The following is a 21,309-nucleotide window of genomic DNA, read 5'->3' on the forward strand; positions in this document are numbered from 1 at the left end:
ACCTGGCTGAAGTCGGACGCCCAACCGACTGCGCCACCCAGGCGCCCCACACGACGTGAATTCTAAAGCCACGCATGATGATCTGGAATGCATACAAATACATTGCAGATCATTTTTATGTAAATTTCTTATCATTTGGCAATAGATTTTAAATAACACATTATTTTCCTTTAAAACCGTGACTCCGTTATCCTGCTGTTTTCTCTCTTCCCTTGTTGCTACTGAAAAGTCCCATGCCATTCGGATCTGTGAGGCTTTCTATGTGACCATTTTCTTTTTCCTCACCCTTGATACCTTTAGGATCATTTTATTTATCTTGCTGTGTTCTAAAATTTTATGATGTTATATACCATGATCTGGGTCTCTTTTCATCCACTTTTCTGGGTACATATATCTTTTAGTTCTTGGAAGTTTTCTTGAATTATTTCTTCGATAGTTTTTTTCTTCTGTTTTCTCTTCTTTTTTTCTTTTTTCTTTTTTGCTTTCTGGAATTGCTATTATTATTAAAATGTTCATACTACCCAAAGTGATCTACAGATTCAGTGGAATCCCTATTTAAAATCCCAATGGCATTTTTTTACAGAAATAGAAAAAACAATTCTACAATTCATATGATCCACCAAAAAAACCCTAATAGTCAAATCAGTCTTTAGAAAGAACGAAGCTGGAAGACTTATACTTCCTGGTTTCGAAATATATTACAGAGCTACAGTAATCAAAACAAGGTGGTATTGGTATAAAGACGGACATATGGCCAATGGAACTGAGTAGAGAGCCCAGAAATAAATCCACGCCTGAACTGTCAGCTGATCTTTGACTAGGGTGTCTAGAACATACCCTAGGGGAGAGGGCAGTCTCTTCAACCAGTGATGCTGGGAAATTGGATATCCACATGCAAGAGAATGAAATTGGACCCTTACCTCACACCCTACACAAAAGTCAACTCAAAATGGATTAAAGACTTAAATGTAAGACCTGAAACTAAAACTCTTAGAGGAAAGCGTAAATGAAAAGCTTTGTGCCATTGACCTTGACAGTGATTTCATGGACGTGACCCCAAAAGCACAGGAAACAAAACCAAAAATAAGTAGACTACAGCAATCTAAAGATTTAATAAGGTATATTTTTTTGGCAAAGGGGCCCTCTTAGTTTGTTGGTAATTTTCAAGTATGTTAATTAATTGTCTTTATTTTTAATGGCAGAAATAGAAGAATATTCCTTGGAAGTGTTATGCAAGGTAAGGAAGATCTTTGGGTAACATTTGTAACATCGTTTCTGTCCTGATGTTTTCGCTGATACCAGATAGAAGTATGGGTATTCATTAAACCCTAGGAAAGCGTTTTACAGCATTTGGGTATACAATCTTACTGACAGTTAAGATGGTATTTCAAAATGATAGCCAACATTTACTGTATATCAAGTACTGTTCCAAACATTTGATGGAAGAAGAAACTGAGTCACCAGGCGGTGAAGTAATTGCCTGAGGTCAACAGCTAGTAGAGCCAGGTCTGACCTCTGCCACAGCTCCCACGGCCTTCCTCGTAGCCTCTCCCCAACTCACCTTGCCATCCTGAGGATTTTATTTTTTATTTTTATTTATTCTTTATTTAAAAGAAAATGTTTTTTAATGTTTATTTATTTGTGAGAGAGAGAGACAGAGCACCAGTAGGGGAGGGACAGAGAGAGACACACACACAGAATCCCAAGCAGGTTCCAGGCTCTGAGCTGTCAGCACAGAGCCCGACAAGGGGCTCGAACTCACGAACCGCGAGATCATGACCTAAGCCGAATGCTTAACCGACTGAGCCACCTAGGCACCCCTATTTTTTAATTTTTTTTTTAGAGAGAGAGAGGTACAAGTGAATGAGGGGCAGAGAGAGAGAGAGAGAGAGAGAGAATCCCATGAGGGGTAGAGAGAGAAAGGGAGGGAGAGAAAGAGAGAAGCGGGCTCGTGCTCACCTGATATGGGACTCGAACTCACAAACCATGAGATCATGACCTGAGCCGAAGTCAGATGCATAACGCCTGATCCACCCAGGCACCCTCCATCCTGAAGATTTTAAAAATTATTTTGGTAAAGATGTTGTTGGCCAGACCTAGGGAGTTAGCGTGTGGATTCGTGACTGTAATGGCGCTCCTATTCTAGGTGAAGCGTAAGCACCATCAGGGAGGGGACCCTCATTTCAGGGCTTGCAAGAGGAAGCCAAGGCTGAGGTGAGGAGACTGTGCCCCAAGGCTCCATCAGCCCTTGGGAAAAGCAAGGCGGGGAGCCTTAGCTGGGGGAGCCAAGGGGAAGAAATAGCCTCTTGGTTGGCCGGAAAGCTGGCGATGCCGCTGATGATGCTAAAATTACAAGAAGGCTCCATCTAGGAGTCATAGCTCTGTTTGGATCTCCTCCCAGCCAGGCCCACACATAGGCTTTGGTGCCTTAGAAGAGGAGCATTGATAAAACCTTACTTTCCAGTTGGGGTTGTCCTTCCTTCCTCAGTTTCTGATCTTTACCTCTTTCACTCTGCCACTTCTGATCTTGCTCATATCTCCCCCGAAATCCTGCCAAGATCTCCCCAGCGACCCTGTGGGGATGGGGGTGGGTTCTCCCCATCCCCCTGATGTCCCCTAACTGGACCCCTACTTCTTTGTGTCAAAATTGGTTCTTAAGACAGATACATCGGGTCATTTGACATAATTGCCTTCCAGAAGAAGGCAATTCTTTTACTAAAACAAACAAGATAAAATGTGAGGCTCCTGTCCTCCAGCTCTACCCTTTAAAAGTCATTCGTATGTCCACTACTAGGTATTCACACAAAAGAATTTAAAAAAATATGTCCACCAAAAACCTGGATGTGAATGTTCACAGCAGCATTATTCACAAAAGCCAAAAAGTGGAAACGACCCCAATGTTCAATAACTGATGAATGGATAAAAAATATGTGACATATCCATACAATGGAATAGTATTCAGCCATAAACAGGCATGAGATCATGATGCATGCTTCAACATGAATGACCCTTAAAAACATTATGCTAAGATAAGCCAGTCACAAATGGCCACATATTGTATAATTCCATTTGGGAGGAATTTCCAGAAGAGGTCAGAAATGAAATTAATGGTTGCCAAGGGCTAGAGGAAATGGGGAACTGTTTATGGGTACAAGGTTTCTTTTTGGCATGATGAAATGTTCTGTAACTAGATAGCAGTGGTGATCTCACAACTCTGTAACTACACTAAACTCCGTTGAATTGTTTATTTTAAACAGGTGAATTTTATGGTATATGAGTCATAGTTCAATAAAGCTGTTATTTGAAAAATTATCAGCACAATATTTATAATGTAAAAATTTTTTTAAAACCCTCTATGTAATCTTTTTAAAAAAATTACCTGCATAAACTTTAAATAGAAGAAACTGAATAAAGAGCCATGTACTGCTTATCTTCAAGTGCCCACAAAAATCCTTCTCTCAACTACACCCCCCCCCCAAATATATTGAAAACTTTTTTTTTTCCTCAACCACAAATCCTTAAATGTATGTGCCAGTTCATCATACAACTGCTATTTGTTTTAGAATAAGTATCTTTAGGGGGCGCCTGGGTGGCTCAGTCTGTTAAGTGTCCGACTTCGGCTCAGGTCATGATCTCATGGTTCATGGGTTTGAGCCCTGCATCAGACTCTGTGCAGACAGCTCAGAGCCTGGAGACTGCTCAGGTTCTGTGTCTCCCTCTCTCTCTCTACCCTACCCGTCTCCTTCCCTCCCCCCTTCCTTCCCTCCCTCCCTCTCTCTCTCTCTCTCAAAAAATAAATAAACATTAAAAAAATTTTTTTCGAATAAGTACCTTTAGGGAACCATGAATGTATTCTCTGTGTGTCTGTAGTCTTAGGATTCCAAATTAGGGGTGTTGGGATGCAACATAGCAATAACATTGAGAGGCTTATCCACACCCAGTTGCCCCTTTCATTGTGTTTGACCTTGAGTAAGTCATTTAACCTTTCCAGGTCGTGCTGTCAAATATAAGATGCAGTCAGAGGGATGTACTTCATGTTCTCAAGACCCCTCCTGATCTGAGTGTGATTCTTAGTTTTGTGGTGTTAAAATAGCAAAACTTCAACCAAGTAAATTATAAAGATCTATTTGGTTTTATGAATCGATTCATAAATCAGACAGCATTCCATCTAGCAAGTAGAGGGGAACTCACTCCAAAGGGGTACAGACAAGATTGTTAAAGGTAGAGAGGGAGTGGAAAGAAGGAAATTATTAGCAGAGAATCCATTGTTTTAGGCAAGGTGGCCCTTCTAAGGGGAACGGAAAGGGTACTGACCAGGAAATTCCCATGTTGATTGGTTATAGGTTACATTTAGGGGTGCCTGGGCGGCTTAGTCTGTTAAGCACCGACTTCGGCTCAGGTCATGATCTTGTGGTCCCTGGGTTCGAGCCCCGTGTGGGGCTCTGTGCTGACGGCTCGGAGCCTGGAGCCTGCTCTGGATTCTGTGTCTCCCTCTCTCTCTGGTTCTTCACCACTCGCATGCTCTCTCTGTCTCTCAAAAATACACATTAAAAAAATTTTTTTAAAAAAGAAGGTTACATTTATAGGAGGTTGAAACTGCAGTCAGACTGTGTATTGAGTGTTGGTTTTCTGACTTGGGGCCTTTACCTAAGTGATCCCATTTTAGGTCTGATTTTCTTTTTAAGAGTAGGATGTGGAAATAACACTGAATTAATCTTCAGTCTCTCTGTGGTTAATTGCAAAGTAAGAAGAAGCTCTCTGGTGTCTCTTATAAGAACACTGATCCTATCTGATCAGGACCCTACCCTCGTGACCTCACTGAACCTTAATTACTTCTATAAAGACACTATCTTCAGATATAATCACACTGGGGATTAGGGCTTTAACATGTGAATTTTGAGGGACACAAACATTCAGTCCATAACAAAACTTTCTGACAACATAGTATGGTGCCTTCCAATAATCGTTCCCCTGTCTTTGGGGGGAAAGATGAAAATAAAAACCATTAAACTAATGACCTAATTATATCAATACTGAGTATCTACGTTAAAAGAAAACAACAACAAATTGTGCACATTTTAACCAATGGAACCTATCATCTGCACTTGCTTTCCAACGTTCTTCAGGGGAGCAGGGAGGGGTTTGCCCTCTGTTCCCTACCTAGTGAGGTTGTCACTGTGACCCCGGGATTTCTGGGCAGGCTTGGGAGCTGGGGTAGCAAAAGGAGCCAGAAAACCTTTAACATTCTTTCTCTTTGAAGAATGTTACTGTCACTGGCTGTAGGCAGAACTCTGTGTGTGTCCCCCAAGCCCGCCAAAAAGGATGTTCCCATTTGGTGGATGTCCCCATCGGAACTGAGGCCACAGTGGAGAATAACTGAACACTTTTTAATGCTCTTAGGGCTCTGTGGGAAGCCCTTTGTCTTCTATCATGCTATCCTTCTATCCTCAAGTTTCCATCTCCTTGCTTAGTGTAGAAGAACAAAAGATAGGCCTTGCCTAGAGAAGGAAAAAAGCTTGCCTTTCATTTTGGAAGCACCTAAAACAGGAGGCGAGGGAAATACAATCACATTTATTTTCTAAGTCTTCAAACTTTTATGGTGCAAATCTCCACAGCCTCCAGTGAGGGCAGTGATCTAGGGAATCAAAAACAAATTAGGGACTTCTCAATTGGTAGGGGGGAGGAATCAAGGGACTGGAAAATATTTAAAATAACGCTGTTGGTCCACAGGGCAAACCAGGATAGCTTTGAAGGCTTTGATGTTGAATTTTTTTTTTATGTTTATTTACTTTGAGAGAGAGAGAGAGAGTGGAAGCACAAGCAGGAGAGGGAGAGAGAGAGAGAAGGAGGGAGGGAGAGAATTGCAAGCAGGCTCTGTGCTGTCAGAGCAGAGCCTGACACAGGGCTCAAACCCATGACCTGTGAGATCAGGATCTGAGCTAAAATCAAGAGTCAGACACTTAACTGACTGAGCCACCCAGGCGCCCCTTGATGTTAAATTTTTGAAATCAGATAGACTTGGAATCAGTCCCAGTTCTGCCTGAGTAGCCGTGTTGGCCTTGGCTGCATTTGACCATTTGGCCTCTGTGAGCCTCAGCTACCTCATCTGTAGAGTGGACATACAGATGCGTGAGGGGAAAGGACGTGAATTGAGTGGCCAGGCTAGGGCTCCAGAGATAGAGCTCCATAGACTCTTTAATTATAGCAAGTAGAGCACAGGCTCAGGTAAATAGGGGGTAGCGTTGACAAGTTAGATGGGACCATATAGGAGGAGTGAGGTGGGGAAGCCGGAAGGTGGTGTGGCTTTCTGAAAGGGCTGAATGGCGCGTCAGGTCTCTGATTCATTCTGTCTACACCTCTGCTCTGTCCTACCCTCCTTCCATCCCCAGCAGGATTCCCCTGCTTGCTCATTTTGTACCTGGCCCAATATGGCATCCCCAAGTCCTGATTCTGGATGACCCTCATCTCCAGCACCTCCACACATCTTAGACCCCTTTTCCAGACCCCGAGCTTGCTGGCAGGTGTGGCCAGGAGCCCCCATGTGTGCTGCAGGACAAGGGGCAGGAGCTCACTGTCCTGGGGCAAGGCAAGCAGCCAGCCCTCTGCACAGCAGTTTTCTTCCCCTTTCTTTCTCCCGGGAAGAAGGCATGATTTCTGTCTTACGATGGATGTTGCCCAGTTAGGGATGTGCACCAACATACACTGAATAATTCACTGTGCTCATCTGAGGTCAGCCTGGTTACTGAGAGGATGCTGGAAGGGGAAGGGAGAGAACTCACAAGCGAGGGAAATGACTGAACGTTGTATTCGTGTGCTCAGGCTGCCATAACCAAGTACCACAGACTGGGAGGCTTAAACAACAGAAATTTATTCTCTCACCATTCTGGAGGCTGGATCCCATCCAGCTCGAGATCAACGTGTCGGCAGGGTTTCATCTGAACCTTGTTGGTGGCCGTTTCTCCCTGTGTCTTCACTTGGGCTTTCCTCTGTGCATGTCCATGTCGAGACCTTTTGTTCTTTTTTTTTAATTTTTCAAAATGTTTTTTTTTTTTTTTTGAGACAGAGACAAGAGCACGGTCAGGGTAGGGGCAAAGAGAGAGGGAGACACAGAATCTGAAGCAGGCTCCAGGCTCTGAGCTGTCAGCATAGAGCCCGACGCAGGGCTCGAACTCGTGGACTGTGAGATCATGACCTGAGCTGAAGCTGGACAATTAACCGACTGAGCCACCCAGGCGCCCCGAGACCTTTTGCTCTTATAAAGACACTGGCCAACTTGGATCATGGCTTACTCTGATGACCTCATTTTAACTTATCTCTTTAATGCCCCTGTCTCCAAATACAGTCATATTCCAAGGTCCTGGGGTAGGGGTGATGTTAGGGCTTCAACATATGAATTTGGGGAAGACACAATATAGCCCATAAAAAGGCAGATACAGTAATTCTAATATTGAAGCAGCTGAGGTGGGTGTATACAATTTCTGGTTTTTTGTCTTTTCTTTCTTAGGAGATGGTAACCTTCCTGGATAAATTGGTAAGTCATTATTTTAAACTGATCTGGAGAATTCTGTTTGTATGGGCAATTAAAGATGTACCTTTGTTTTGTTTGTGTTTTGAGAGAGAGAGAGTGAGGAAGGGGCAGAGGGAAAGTGGGGGAGCAGAGAGAGAGAGAGAGAGAGAGAGAGAGAGAGGGATTCTCAAGTAGGCTCTACACCCAGCACAGAGCCTGACGCGGGGCTTGATCCCACAACGGTGAGATCATTACCTGAACCAAAATCGAGAGTCAGACGTTGAACTGACTGAGCCACCCAGGTGCCCCAAAGACGGAACTGTCAAAGGTGTCAGCTGTTAGAACCCTCAAGGAGAGTGGCAAGGGCAGGAATGACACTTCTGGGACAGTGGGAGGCAGGGTAGGTGCTCAGGAGGAAGTATAGACACAGAGATGGAAGAATGGAGAACAGTGTAGGGCCAAGCTTGTTTTGTGTTTTTTCATGAAAAGCATTTTCCAGGATACTTCTTTTGGCCTTGAGCCAGTGTCAAGAGCTTTGTGTCAAGAAGTTTGGGAAATATCCTAAAGGCTGATAATTCACAACTTTTAAAACCGTATATCTATCCCTTTGGAAAGACCTGAAGTCAAATTCCTTCATTTAACATCATGTGGAATGTCAAACACAAAGCAGATCAATGGTGGTGATCTGAGACTATGCTTCTGCTTTTTACTTGTGTAAGTTTGAGATCGCAGTTAGGTAGTACGCTTTCCCCGTCCTCAATTAGGTCACAGTGGCAGGATGAGGACAGCGGGACCTAGACTGAGGCGGAGAAGGGCTCAGCCAGGACAGTGACTGTGGAGGGGTAGCGAAGAGAGAACCCCAAAACGGCACATTTAGTGCCTGTTTGTTGGATATGAGAGTCAGGAGGAGATTTCAAGATGACCCAGGGGTTCCAGTTGGGCAGCAAGGCACGGTGCCAGCCACTGTACGAAACGAGGCAAAGGTGTCACTGTCCTCGCCCTCTGCAGATTCTCGGTCCCGCAGAATCAGCTTTGGACCTTTTGAGAATGAGGGGGAGGGACATCTAAGAGGACATGGCCCGGTGTGGCCACCCCAGTTTCAACTCCAGAAGATTTCCATCCGGCTGAGAAAGTCTCTTACTCTGATTGTTGGAAGAGAGCCCCGGTGGCTGTCGGCCGCTGGGCTGGGTGTCCCTCCCCGGCCCAGGCACTACTGGGACACGCGGGAAGGAAGCTGGGCCCATTGGTGGTGAGGAGGTCACCCGCCACCTGGAGGTGGAAGCTGAAGCCATTAGAGTAGTAGATGGGTTCCCAAGGACAGGCCTGAGAGCTGAGCCATGAAGTAACTCCTGTGAGAGAGGAAGAGGAGGGGGTAGACTCAGTGAGTGAGAAAAGAACCTGGAAAGCATAGAGTCACAGAGGCCCAGGGAAGAACATTTTAAAGGAAATGTCTGATGCTGCAGAACAGTCAGAAGAGTGAGAGCTGAGAGGGCAAAAAACTGTTACCAGTGATTAGTAGCCTTTAAGAGGGAAGTTTCAGTGGACTCAGGGGTAGCAGGGAAGAAGCCAAGTTGTGGGGCCTTAGGAAGGTCGCCAGGCAGGTGACTGGCGTGGATCACCGGGAAGTTGGACACAAGACAAAAGTGTGGCAAGGTTGCTGAGGCAGGGAGCTGCCTTTCAAGATGAAGGGCCCTCATGTGGCTGACTGGGGCCAGCAGGGCTGGGTGGAGGGGTGAGCCTGATTTTAAGTTGGGGAAGCTTGGGTCTGAGTTACCATCTGTGTGGCCTTGGGCAAGTGGCCTAACAACTGCGAGCCTGTCTTCCTATTTGTAAAACGTGTATTCGAAGGTTATTGGGAGAATTCCAGACAATGGGTGCATATGCTACACACAGCGCCTGTCTTAGGAGGTCCTCAATAAAAGGGAGCTGTTGTCATCCATTGTTAGCAGCAGCAGAAGAAAGGAAGACGCAGGTAAAGAGAGAGGGATTAAAGATGTCTCTGACGTTTTAGTGGTTGGTTAAGGGAGGGAAGATCCCAAAAGAATGGGGAGAGAATCACAGTCACTCAGTGAAAAGTGAACATGGAACACAGGGAGGTAAGTCATACTAACTTGAAGACAAAAAGTAGAGAAAGAGGTGAAACACACTTTGATTTGAGGGAAGGTAGAGAGGGAGAGGATTTGTGGCCAGTGGCCTTAGTGTTCTAAGAAAATGTAGGAGACCAGTCATCTGCAGAGGCTCTGTGGGGCTGGTGTGTGGGAAGGGAGGCCTGAAGAGGGTGGACGTTGGGGGAGCTACTGCGTGGTCAGTGGAGGACAGGTCCTAGAAAGTGAAGGAAAGGATCGCCAGACGAGGGTTTGGGCCTCCAGGGAGCACAAGGCATTGGGCTCTCAGCATCCCATCCCAGAAACCTGCCCACATTCAGCTCATGTCTTTATCCTTCACTAGGGGATCACTCAAGCAGTGTTCATTGGCCACGACTGGGGAGGCATGCTGGTGTGGAACATGGCTCTCTTCTACCCGGAGAGAGTGAGGTAATTAGGCCGCAGAATTTGGCCCAGAGTTTGGACTTGAATTCCTGTTAGAATCCTTCCTCAGGTCTTGAACTGCAGTCAACTTCTTGAGAACAAATAGATTATCTGGGAAGGCAACATGTAACTTCTTAGTGCCCACTGATGAGTTAATGTCTTAGGAAGCAAGGCCTGTCCCAGTTACCAGTAATGGGACAGATAACTCAGGGCCTGGGTAGCCATTGGGAATGTAGGAGAATGTAGATGTTTGGGGGGGAGTGGGTGAGGCAGCAAGGGTGGTGGGGTCATAGAGCTGAGTGCCAGGAGAGACTTAAGCCCTGGACCAGGAGTTAGGAAACGTGCCTTTCAGTTTTGCCATGACTGGCTGTGTGATGAATCATTTCACCCGTTAGGCCTTGCTTTCCTCAACGATAGCATAGTAATGGTAACTCCTTTTGACTATATAACCTGCAAAATGCTGTGCAGGTATCAGGTTAGAATGGCATTTTGTGACCACCATCACATCGTTCACAGTCATTCTTAGAATGGCATCAGAGCACTCGCAGGAGCTTTCAAAGGACAGATTTTGAACCCAGAGAGCCAGGTGGTCTTTGTAGCCATCCCCCAGTTGTGCTGGCAACTGTAGTTAAAGCGTGTTGTGTGACCTCCTATTTCAGCTTGGGATCTTAGCGTATTAAATCAACATCATCCTTAGCTTTCTGTATTTCCCTAACTAATCCACTTTTTCTTTCATTGAGTTTATAATGGAAACACTGGAGAACTTTGTTCAGCTGAACATCAGCTCAAATGGTAGGATGATATCGAAGACCAACATGAATCAAACACTTCCTGAAATATTTTTAAAGTTTTTGCACTCTTGTCCCTCTGATCTCATTAGCTTCTCTCTCTGTCCTCTCTTTCACTCAGAGTTGAAATAAGAGCTCAGTTCTTAGCAGTTGGGTCACTAGAAAGTTACTCTGTAGACTGTATTAGATGCTTCTTGAAAGGGGTAAAAGGAACTAGAGCAACAAGCTTATGATCTCTACCTTGAAGGAAGTGAAACACCTTCTTGTTGTTTTATTAAACGTAGTCTCTGTCTCTCTCCTGTGAGACTTTGAAAATATTTAATATGAGCCCAGTAAAGTTGTGCCCAGAAGAACATTAGGTCTGGGATACAGAAGCATGCTCTGGATTCCTGTTCCTCTTCTCATTGTTCTGCTTCCATCCTGTCATTAGTTTGGCAGTAGTTGCTCCTTTTCCATCTGTGCTCATCAAAACAGCCCTGTTGCTGCATTCCTGGAGGAGAGGGAAGGAGCCAGGACCCCCTTCCAGGGGCAAAGCTGGCTTTTAAGAATATTGTTGGCATTGTGGTGCCTGGGTGGCGCAGTCGGTTAAGCATCCCACTCGATCTCGGTGCAGGTCAGGTCATGATCTCACAGTTTATGAGCTCGAGCCCCTCATCAGGCTCTGCGTTGATGACGTAGAGCCTGCTTGAGATTCTGTCTCTCCTTCTCTCTGCCCCTCACCTGCCCGTGCTCTTTCTCTCTCTCTCCAAATAAATAAATAAACTTAAAAAAAATTAAAAAAAAAAATCTTTGGCATTGATCTTCACATTTCTAGCCAGATAATGAATGAAAAGGGAAAACCCACCTTTAGTGTGGAATATTTCTTTAAATCCTTAGTTTTGGCATTCTACTGAGATAAATTGCAGGGATCTATTTAATGTAAGAGTTGCTTCACTTGTTTGCAAGAATACCTTTTTACATCCTTTCTGTGACAATTATCTAGAGACTCTGCTCCCAAAAGGAGGCTGTGGTTTAGCTTTTTCCAATCTTAATGCAGTTGGCAGCAGCATTTATATGCTAACATCTCATGTGATGATAATTTTTTTATATATGGAATAAACTGTATGTCAAGGCAATTGAAAAGAAAATCCTATTCAGCTCAGAATGTTAAGCAAAAGCTAGAATTTCTTGACTTGTGATTTAAGTTATGCTTAAAATAGGCTCACTGTGATAATGTTGGAAACTTTTAGACATCAGGGTGACTTATTTTGTAGCCTAACCTGCACTGTCTTTGGTGGCTATTGAACATTTGAAATGTGGCTGGTTCGAATTGAGATTACTCTATGTAGGAAATACCTTCCAGATTTCAAAGACTTGATAGCAAAAAAAGAAAAGGTAAAATATCTTATTAATAATTTTTATATTGATGGCATGTTGAAATGATTAATATTTTAAATATATTGGGTTGAATATTTAAGTATTTAAATCAGCATTAGATTTCAAATTTTAAATATTTTCAGTTAATCTCACGTGTTCCTTTTTACTTGTTTTAAGTGGCTAATAGAAAATTCTAAATTATACGTGTGGCTCACATTGTATTTCTGTTTGTTGGCACTGGGAAAGCCTCACCACTGCTTTCCCTGATTATTTCAATTGTCCTGCTTATCCTGTTCCTTCTAGTTTTTATCTCCCCCACATATTCTCTCCTGTCTGCTTCTCTTTTGGGAAGGAGTTTCCTTAGGATCACAGTGGGCACAGGATCACTTCACCAGACTAACTGTGCTGGTCGGCTTGTCAGTCCTGCCTTCCTGTGGTCGCTCAAATCCACCCATCTCTTTTATTCCCACATCTGCCATCCCGTTCCCCTCGGATGACTTTGTGTATAGTGTAGTGTGCTGGCCCTCTCCTGGCTTTCTGGTGTCCCTCTCTGCATCCATGTCATGTATTCCTGCTTGACCCATCACTTCCTGACTGCAACTTTTGTCTACTCTCCCCTTTTCTCAGAAGCTCTCATGGTTGTCTTGGTTTTCTGCAGCATCTAATCCAGATTCGGGGCCCTTCATGTCTAGGCTCCCAGTTGCCTGCTGGCTTTATTTCACAAGATGCCCCATTAAACGCTTGCCTTTGGCCACATAGATTCTTTGCCCTGTCAAACTCAGCCACCAGCTTTGCCCGCTTCTAGAATTTGCTCATGCTACCCCATGATGTCTCCCTTACAGTATCATTTCCCCTCCCCTGCTCTCTCCGACCCTTAAAAACCAAGTTCAAATGCTCGCTTTTGCATGACATCTTCTGTGATGCCCAAATTTAGAAACTCTTCGTCTCCTTGAACTCCCGTGGTGCTTGTGCTAGTCTTATGGCTCATATCACAGTCCATCTTGTAGTATAGTCATGGGTATATTTGTCTAGCCTTTTAAAATTATAATAAGCTCATCTAGTATTGATTTTATATCTTCTCTCCCTTAGTACACAGCATAAAATTAGCACAGAGTTAAGGGAGGAAAAGAAGGAAGGCAAAATGAATGCATTTGGAAACAATTTTTTTAATGCTCGTCTATTTTTGAGAGAGAGGGTGCGAGTAGGGGAGGGGCACAGAGAGAGGGAGACACAGAATCCGAAGGAGGCTCCAGGCTCTGAGCCGTCAGCACAGAGCCCGACGTGGGGCTCGAACCCACAAACAGAGATCATGACCTGAGCTGAAGTCAGACGCTTAAGCAGCCGAGCCACCCAGCTGCCCCAAAATGAATGCATTTTTTAAAACTATAATCTAACCAAGGTTGACATGCCACGCACAGTGTGTATGTGTGTCTGTGTCTAAGGCAAGAAGGTGAGAAATACTTCAGTGAGGAAAAAACCGCCGGGCTGGGAGTCAAGCAATTGGACTGCTGACCCCATTCTCCCCCACACTGCTGGTATGAGATCTCATGCATCTCCCTTTCCTGCTCTGAGCTTTCGTGTTGATATGTAAGGTCCTTTCCGGTTTTTACACACTGTCTTCTTACAACGTCTACATCTTGGTATCTTCTTTCCACAGGGCAGTGGCCAGTTTGAATATTCCCTTCATACCAGCCGATCCCAGTGTACCTACGATGGAGAAAATCAAAGCCAATCCTATTTTTGATTACCAGCTCTACTTCCAAGAACCAGTAAGTTCGGGCTCCTGAGAGCAGTGATCCCAGCAAGGTTTTTGTTCTTCTTTCCCCTTTCTCTCTCCATCTCCCCATTGACTTGATTTTCTCTGTGCCGGATAATTTCCCATGGCATTAGTTAGAAATGGTTTTATACCTGGGCTCAGGTGAAACTCGTTCCACAGCCCAGCGGGTCCTTTCCAGGTGATGACACGTTTCTGTGTGTGTGCGTTTGGGGTGGCGGGGGGCAGGGAGTAGGGGTGATGGCGCAGTGGGTTCTCCCATTTCTCTGAAATTGTGGAGTCGGGGGCTGAGCACAGGTCTGGAGGCGCCGTCTCTTAGTTCTGTGCCTGAGAGCCTGCTGAAGCCCTCCTCTTATTGGGGACAGCTCCCGGACTCTTGCCAGGGCCCTCATACCTCACTTGCTGAGGAGTGTGGTTCGTGATTACAGGGAGCACCAGAGCCTAAAATCCCTGCACCAGGCCCCAAGTGTGCTTTGAGGAGGTTTCTATGCATCACCTCGTGTGCAGCAAGCCCAAGGTGCCTTTCAGAGATGCTCCCTGTGATGGGGCGTCACTGCCACCTTTCAGGCGGTTTCGCTGACAGCAGCATTGTGAGCCAGCGTCATCTGGCCTCATCTTGGGGACGTGGGGGGACACCTGCATCTCATCCACTGTGGACTCTGGACCCCAATGTCCAGCTACATCTGGGTACTTCCAGAGAGGATAAAGGACATTTCCTTGACACTCTCAAGAGAGAGGATGGATTGAATTAATAAGGAGTACCAAGAGCATCTCCCCATTTTTCTCACCTAGCCGTTGCCCTTCTGCTGCTCACAGGAGGTACGATTTCCAAACGAAGGTCGTAAACATCCCGGCTTCAATTTGGCGAGTAGCGCTTCTCTTAAGAATGATTTTAATTGATAAGATGCTGCCTTGGAAGAGGAACTTTTCGAGTCAGGCAATGACCCGATACATTCAGTGAGACACCAGAAGCCTCCAGCAACATCATGAAAAGATGCTCACTGTATCACATTCTTCATTGAGGTCAGGCCCTACTGTGCCCAGAGTGTGGGATGTGGTGAGCTCCCTTCTGCTCGAATTGAATCAAAGTGTTTTTAATTAGTTTGACGAAGTCTTGACTGGAGGATGGATTAGATGGTGTATTAGCTACGGCCGCCATAACAAAGTACTATATAGACTGGGGGGCATAAACAATAGAATTGATTATCTCACAGTTCTGGAGGCTCGAAGTCCAAGATCAAGGTGTCTACATGGTTGGTTCCTTCTAAAGCCTCTCTCCTTGGTTTGTAGATGGCCTCTTCTTGCTGTGTCCTCAGATGGCCTTTCCTCTGTGCACATGTGTTTCTGCATTCAAATTTCCTCTTTTTATAAGGACACCAGTCACAGTGGATGAGGGCCTCTTCCAAAGATCTCATTTTAATGACCTTTTTAGAGACCTCATCTCCAAATATTGTTACCTTCTGAGGTACTAGGGGTTAGGATTTCCGAGGAATTAGGAGGAGACATGGTGTGGCCGGGACAGATGGTAGGGGGAACAGGAACAGTGCCCCTTGGTGGGAGAAGCAGGAGGGTGGGGACAGGATGGAGACAGTGAAGGGGAAGGTTGGGGACTGTGGGAACTGCCCTGTTTGGAAGGAGACTTGGGCAAGTGGGACAGGAAGGAGGTTTAAGTGTCCTTGTGCACCGGCCAATATGCCCGGAGCCTGTAGCCGATGTCGAAAGTCGTAGAGAGTCCTTGTAGGTTCGTTGCCATAGATGGCCCCGTGAAAATTCTTCCAGCTGGACTAGAGGTCCGAGTCCTGGTCTCAGGTGTGATGTCCTGCCTGCCACCTCTCCCAGGTGTTTGCTTGGCCCCTGTGCATCTCACACTGGAGAAGGATCTCGAGGTGGGGAGAAAAACAAAGTGTTGGTTTCAGCTGCCTCGGTGGCAGCTGCCATGGCCTTTGGGAACTGGGGAGGGAACAGGGCCCTGCCCAGAATTGGGAAGCTGGTGTCTGGATTTTTTTTTTTTTTTTTTTTTTTTTGTCTCTTATCTGACCCTTTCTCAATCTCTGGCTCTGCCTGGCACCCACCCCCAAGAGCCCAACCCCCTCCCGTGGCCTTCTGTGTGCCCAGAGGACCCCACCCCACAGGCCCTTCCATCGCCATCACCCCATGCTTCCTAGTTCCTTCTCACCTTCTTCCTTCTTCCCTAACCCAGACCCCGTGCCTCTGGTGTGGGCACCAGACCCTTGACCCTCGGGCCCCAATTGCCAGGCTGCACCACATGGGGGATCCCGAGGGAGGAGGAGGACATGGACTTTCACACCCGCTTCTTTCTCTTCCACCTTTTCAACTTTCTCTTCCACCTCCTTTTGAATGCAACATGCATAAGAAGACTTGTGTCTGCTGTAAAACAGAGGTGCCCCGTGGTGGGGGGAAGGGCCCGAACATTACATACGTGTGTAAATGTCAGAAATGTTTTGGCTAGTGTTTCTGATGAAGAATCAACAGGCATTATTTCATGTAGCAAATGCTTCTGCATCTCCTGTTAGGTGCCAGTTGCAGAGACGAGTAACAACCTCAGGGTTAAACGGGCAAGTGAACAAATAACTGAAGCATAAGGCAGGCATAGGGGTGCCTGGGTGGCTCAGTCGGTTAAGCATCTGACTTTGGCTCAGGTCATGATCTCGAGGTCATGATCTTCAAGAGTTTGAGCCCCACATCAGGCTCTCTGCTGTCGGCACAGAGCCTGCTTCGGATCCTCTGTCTCCCTCTCTCTGACCTTCCCCTACTCCTGCTTGCTCCTGCTCTTTCTCTCTCTCTCTCTCTCTGTCAAAAATAAACATTTAAAAGGCAGACATAAAGGACTGTAATGGAGGCATAGCTTACTCTGGGAACTCCTAAGAAAACAGTTAACTTTTTATCAAAGGAGGGGCATTTGAACTGGCCCCTGGAAGATGAATGGGATCTGTGTGGGTGGATATGAGAAGGGGGGAGGGGGGCCCATACCAGCCTGAGGGGACAAATGGCTGAAGATGTATATGAAATGTGCTTAACCCAGGCAAGTTCTTTATCTCCCATAAATATCATACAAGATAAGAGACTTCCTGAGGTCAGAGACTTCCTAATGAAGCAGTCAGCAATCCTCAAGGTGAGTTTCAGAAGGTCTGGAACACCTTGAAATTGCCTGCATAATTTAATGTATGCATGCACTTTCCCAGGGAAGGAGTTCCTGCCTCGCTTCCATTAGAACCTTCAGAATTGAGTACAAGCTAGGAGCTGCTGGAGCAAAGGGCTTGGTGTTTCAGGTGAGGCACGGGGAGCAGCATCGACATCCCCCGAGCGCTTGCTAGAAATGCAGACTCACAGGCCCTTCTGCCATCTACCCAACAAGACTCCACTTTAAAAAAAAAAAAAAAAAAAAATTTTTTTATGTTTATTTATCTTTGAGACAGAGAGAGAGCATGAGCAGGGGAGGGGCAGAGAGAGAGGGAGACACAGAATCCGAAGCAGGCTCCAGGCTCTGAGCTGTCAGCACAGACCCCGACGCAGGGCTTGAATTCACGAACCACAAGATGATGACCTAAGCTGAAGTCGGCTGCTTAACTGACTGAGCCACCCAGGCGCGCCCAAGACTCCACTTTTTAACAAGGTCCCACAGGTGATTCATGTACATCAAGTGCCCCAGGAGGTTATCCCAGCTTTGACAGCTCCTGTTCTGTCACTCTCTAGCCTGGCGATTCTCAAACGTCAGTCTGCATCAGGATCCCCTGGAAAGCTAGTTAAAACACAGATCGCCAGACCACACCCCCCAGAGTGTTGATTCAGTGGGTTGTGTTGGCATCAAAGGATTCTCATTTCTTTTTTTTTTAATTTTTTTTAACCTTTATTTATTTTTCAGACAGAGAGAGACAGAGCATGAATGGGGGAGGGTCAGAGAGAGGGAGACACAGAATCTGAAACAGGCTCCGGGCTCTGAGCTGTCAGCACAGAGCCCGACGCGGGGCTCGAACTCACGGACTGCAAGATCACGACCTGAGCCGAAGTCGGACGCTTAACCGACTGAGCCACCCAGGCGCCCCAAAGGATTCTCATTTCTAAGCATCATTTTACATGACGCTAATGCTGCTGGTCCAGGGAAGGGGCTAATCTAGCCATTTTCCAGATGATGGTAGGCACTCATAGCCATCCTCCTCAGTGAATGACCTCTGGGCAGCTGTTCAGGTCTGGGATTGCAGGTGCGGATCAAGGAGGGCACTGACTGGCTCCCCGATGATAGGCTCCCTGCACTGCAGTGATTCTCCAACTTTCTGGTCCCAGGCCCCCTTTACACTCTTAAAAGTTATTAAGGACCTCGAAGAGCTCTATTTAATGTGGGTTACATCTATTGGTATTTGCCCTACTAGGTATTGAAATTTTAAAATATTTAACTGGGGTGTTTGGGTGGCTCAGTCAGTTAAGCGTCCAACTTCGGCTCAGATCGTGATCCCCTGGTTTGTCGATTCAAGCCAGACGTCGGCTCTGTGCTGACAGCTTGGAGCCTAGAGCCTGCTTTGGATTCTGTGTCTCCCTCTCTCTCTGCCCCTTCCCTGCTCGTGGTCTGTTTCTCTCTCAAAAATAAAGAAACATTAAAATATATATATATATTTAAAATATTTCATTAAAAAAATAATGTGCCCATGTTGATGTAAGTAACACACTTATTTTTTTATAATATTTTCTTTAGAAACTTTAGTGAAAATAGCATTGTTTTGTATTTTCTTTTTTTAATGTTTATTTATTTTGAGAAAGAGCGTGAGCAGGGAAGGAGCAGAGAGGTAGAGAGAATCCCAAGCAAGTTCCGTGCTGTCAGCCAAGAGCCCACCATGGGGCTCGAACTCACGAACCGTGATACCATGACCTGAGCCGAAATCAAGAGTTCAATGCTTAAACGATTGAACCACCCAGGCACCCTTTCATTAATTTTAATATTGTGGTAAAATACTGTTTAAAAGAAAACCACGAGCCCAAAATGGCATCCCTTAGGTGAAGTCTCCAGGTCATTAAACCAACACTCAATACCCAGCCTGACTGCAGTTTCAACCCCCCACAAATGCAACCTTTAACTAGTCAACATGGGAACTTCCTGGTCAGCACGAGGAAATCACTGAGAGTCCCCTTCTGTTCCCCCTAGAAGGGCCCCCTTGCCTAAAACAATGGATTCTCTGCTACTAATTGCTTTCTTTCCACTCCCTCTCTACCTTTAAAAACCTTTCCTTTTCTGTTGCCCTTTGAAACTCCCCTCTGCTTGCTAGACGGGATACTGCCTGATTCATGAACCGATTAATAAAGCCAATTAGATCTCAGAATATACTTGGTTGAATTTTTGCTGCTTAACAATACACGTAACCCAAAACCTAACCATCTTAACCATTTTTCAAGTGTATAGATCAGTGACATTAAGTACATTCACTTTGCTGTGCAGCCATCACCACCGTCCATCTCCAGAACTTTTTCGTCTTGTAGATACGAGATTCTGTACCCAAGCAACACTGATTCCCTCCCTATTCCCTCTTCCCTCCAGCTCCTGGCACCAGCATTCCACTTTCTGTCTCTGAATTTAACTACTCTGGGTACCTCATAGAAGCGGAGGCCTATAGTATTTGTCTTTCTGTGTCTGGATTATTTTACTTTAGCTTAACATCCTCAAGATTATTATTTTTTTAATGTTTGTTTGTTTATTGATTGATTGATTGATTGAGAGAGAGAGACAGAATCCCAAGCAGGCTCCATGCTCAGCATGAGGCCCAACATGGGGCTCAATCCCACGGCCACGAGATCATGACCTGAGCCAAAATCAAGAGTTGGATACTTAGCCGAGTAAGCCACCCTGGTGCCCCAGCGTCCTCAGGATTATTCCGTGTTGTAGCACTTGTCAGAATTTCTATCCTTTTTAAAAATGAATAATACTCCGTTGTGCATGTAGACCACATTTTGTTTACCATTCATCCTTCCATGGACACTTGGGTTGTGGTTATTCCTTTTTTTTTTTTTTTTTTTTTGAGCTCCATATGCCAAGTGGTTCTTTTTTCAAAAATTTTTTTAATGTTTATTTTAGAGGCAGAGATAGCACAAGTGGGGGAGGGGCAGAGAGAGAGGGAGACACAGAATCTGAAGCAGGCTCCAAACTCTGAGCTGTCAGAGCAGAGCCCGACGCGGGGCTTGAACCCACGAACCGTGAGATCATGACCTGAGCTGAAGTCGGACGCTCAACCGACTGAGCCAGCCAGGCCCCCCGCCAAGCGGTTCTGTTCACAAGCGCACCGTGTGTTCTCCTGTCTTTCAGCTGAACAGACAGGGGCACTGGGGGATCACTGACTGGTCCAAGACCAGGTCCTGACTGGGTTTGACCTAGCTTTGACTTCAAAGCCTACATGCCTCCCCCTAAGCCACCCTGGGAGGGAGCTTGGACTTTGTTGTGTGTGCCCTGCTCATCCCAACAGAGTGGGAAGCAGCAGACCAAGATAAGCTCCAAGGCCTGATTGACAAAAGTGACCTCGGTGGGGAAAGATGCCTACTGACTTTGTAGGGCAAAGTTTTTGGTTTCAAAGGTTCTTAACAGTCATTGTGGAAAAATCAGTACTTCCACTGTTATGGTGTTGCTGCTGGGTTTAAAATCTGTAGGAAAAGGGGTACCTTGGTTGCTCAGTTGGTTAAGCATCCGACTTCGGCTCAAGTCATGATCTCGCGGTCTGTAAGTTTGAGCCCCGCATCAGGCTCTGTACTGACAGCTCAGAGCCTGGAGCCTGTTTCAGATTTTGTGTCTCCCTCTCTCTCTGACCCTCCCCCCATTCATGCTCTGTCTCTCTGTCTCAAAAATAAATAAACATTAAAAAAAAAATCTGTAGGAAGAGTTTGGAGAATGGGTTTATTCTTAAGAACAAAGCCTCTCTGGTAGGGAAATGTTAAATATTCAAATCAGTGATCTGGCTACTGAAAGGCACCCAGGAAGTGGGTTTGAGGTACATTCAGCTGCTGAGGCTGGACTGGATAGGCACAACACTGGGTCTTAAGGAGAAACCATGCCCGGGGGTCCTGCCAGCATGTCCAAGCCTATTAGCAATGGGGCAAGTCCCTTCCTACCTCTGGCCCTCAGTTTCCTCCTCTAAAAAAGGAGTGCCTCATTGGATGGTTTTCAAATAGGTTTCAAACTTAAGCTGAATTTAGGCCAGTAAATAAAGCATGATGTGTAGACTGCCTGTTTAATTCAGGGATGGGTGCCAAAACCCCCTCCTTCCTACCTCTCTCCTTCCAAACCTGTCCCCACCACTGGGCAGCCCAGGAGGAGTCACCATGAGCCCTCAAGGTCACTCTGGATGCATTCAGCCCAAGGAA

The 21,309-nt window shown here is 45.8% G+C and overlaps 1 protein-coding gene across 2 annotated transcripts in view; it reads left to right on the top strand.

Moving 5' to 3' along the window:
* Nucleotides 1–21,309, top strand: part of EPHX2 (epoxide hydrolase 2) — a 78,411-nt gene that overhangs the window by 35,764 nt on the left and 21,338 nt on the right. For both annotated transcript variants that reach the window (XM_045461222.1, XM_045461233.1), the window contains exons 9-12: nucleotides 1,203–1,237; nucleotides 7,505–7,531; nucleotides 9,956–10,041; nucleotides 13,837–13,948. In XM_045461222.1, the coding sequence (XP_045317178.1) occupies nucleotides 1,203–1,237; nucleotides 7,505–7,531; nucleotides 9,956–10,041; nucleotides 13,837–13,948 (260 nt within the window). The remainder of the gene's footprint in view (nucleotides 1–1,202; nucleotides 1,238–7,504; nucleotides 7,532–9,955; nucleotides 10,042–13,836; nucleotides 13,949–21,309) is intronic.

The sequence above is a fragment of the Leopardus geoffroyi genome, chromosome B1 (genome assembly GCF_018350155.1).
Source record: "Leopardus geoffroyi isolate Oge1 chromosome B1, O.geoffroyi_Oge1_pat1.0, whole genome shotgun sequence".
In the NCBI taxonomy this organism is placed as follows: domain Eukaryota; kingdom Metazoa; phylum Chordata; class Mammalia; order Carnivora; family Felidae; genus Leopardus; species Leopardus geoffroyi.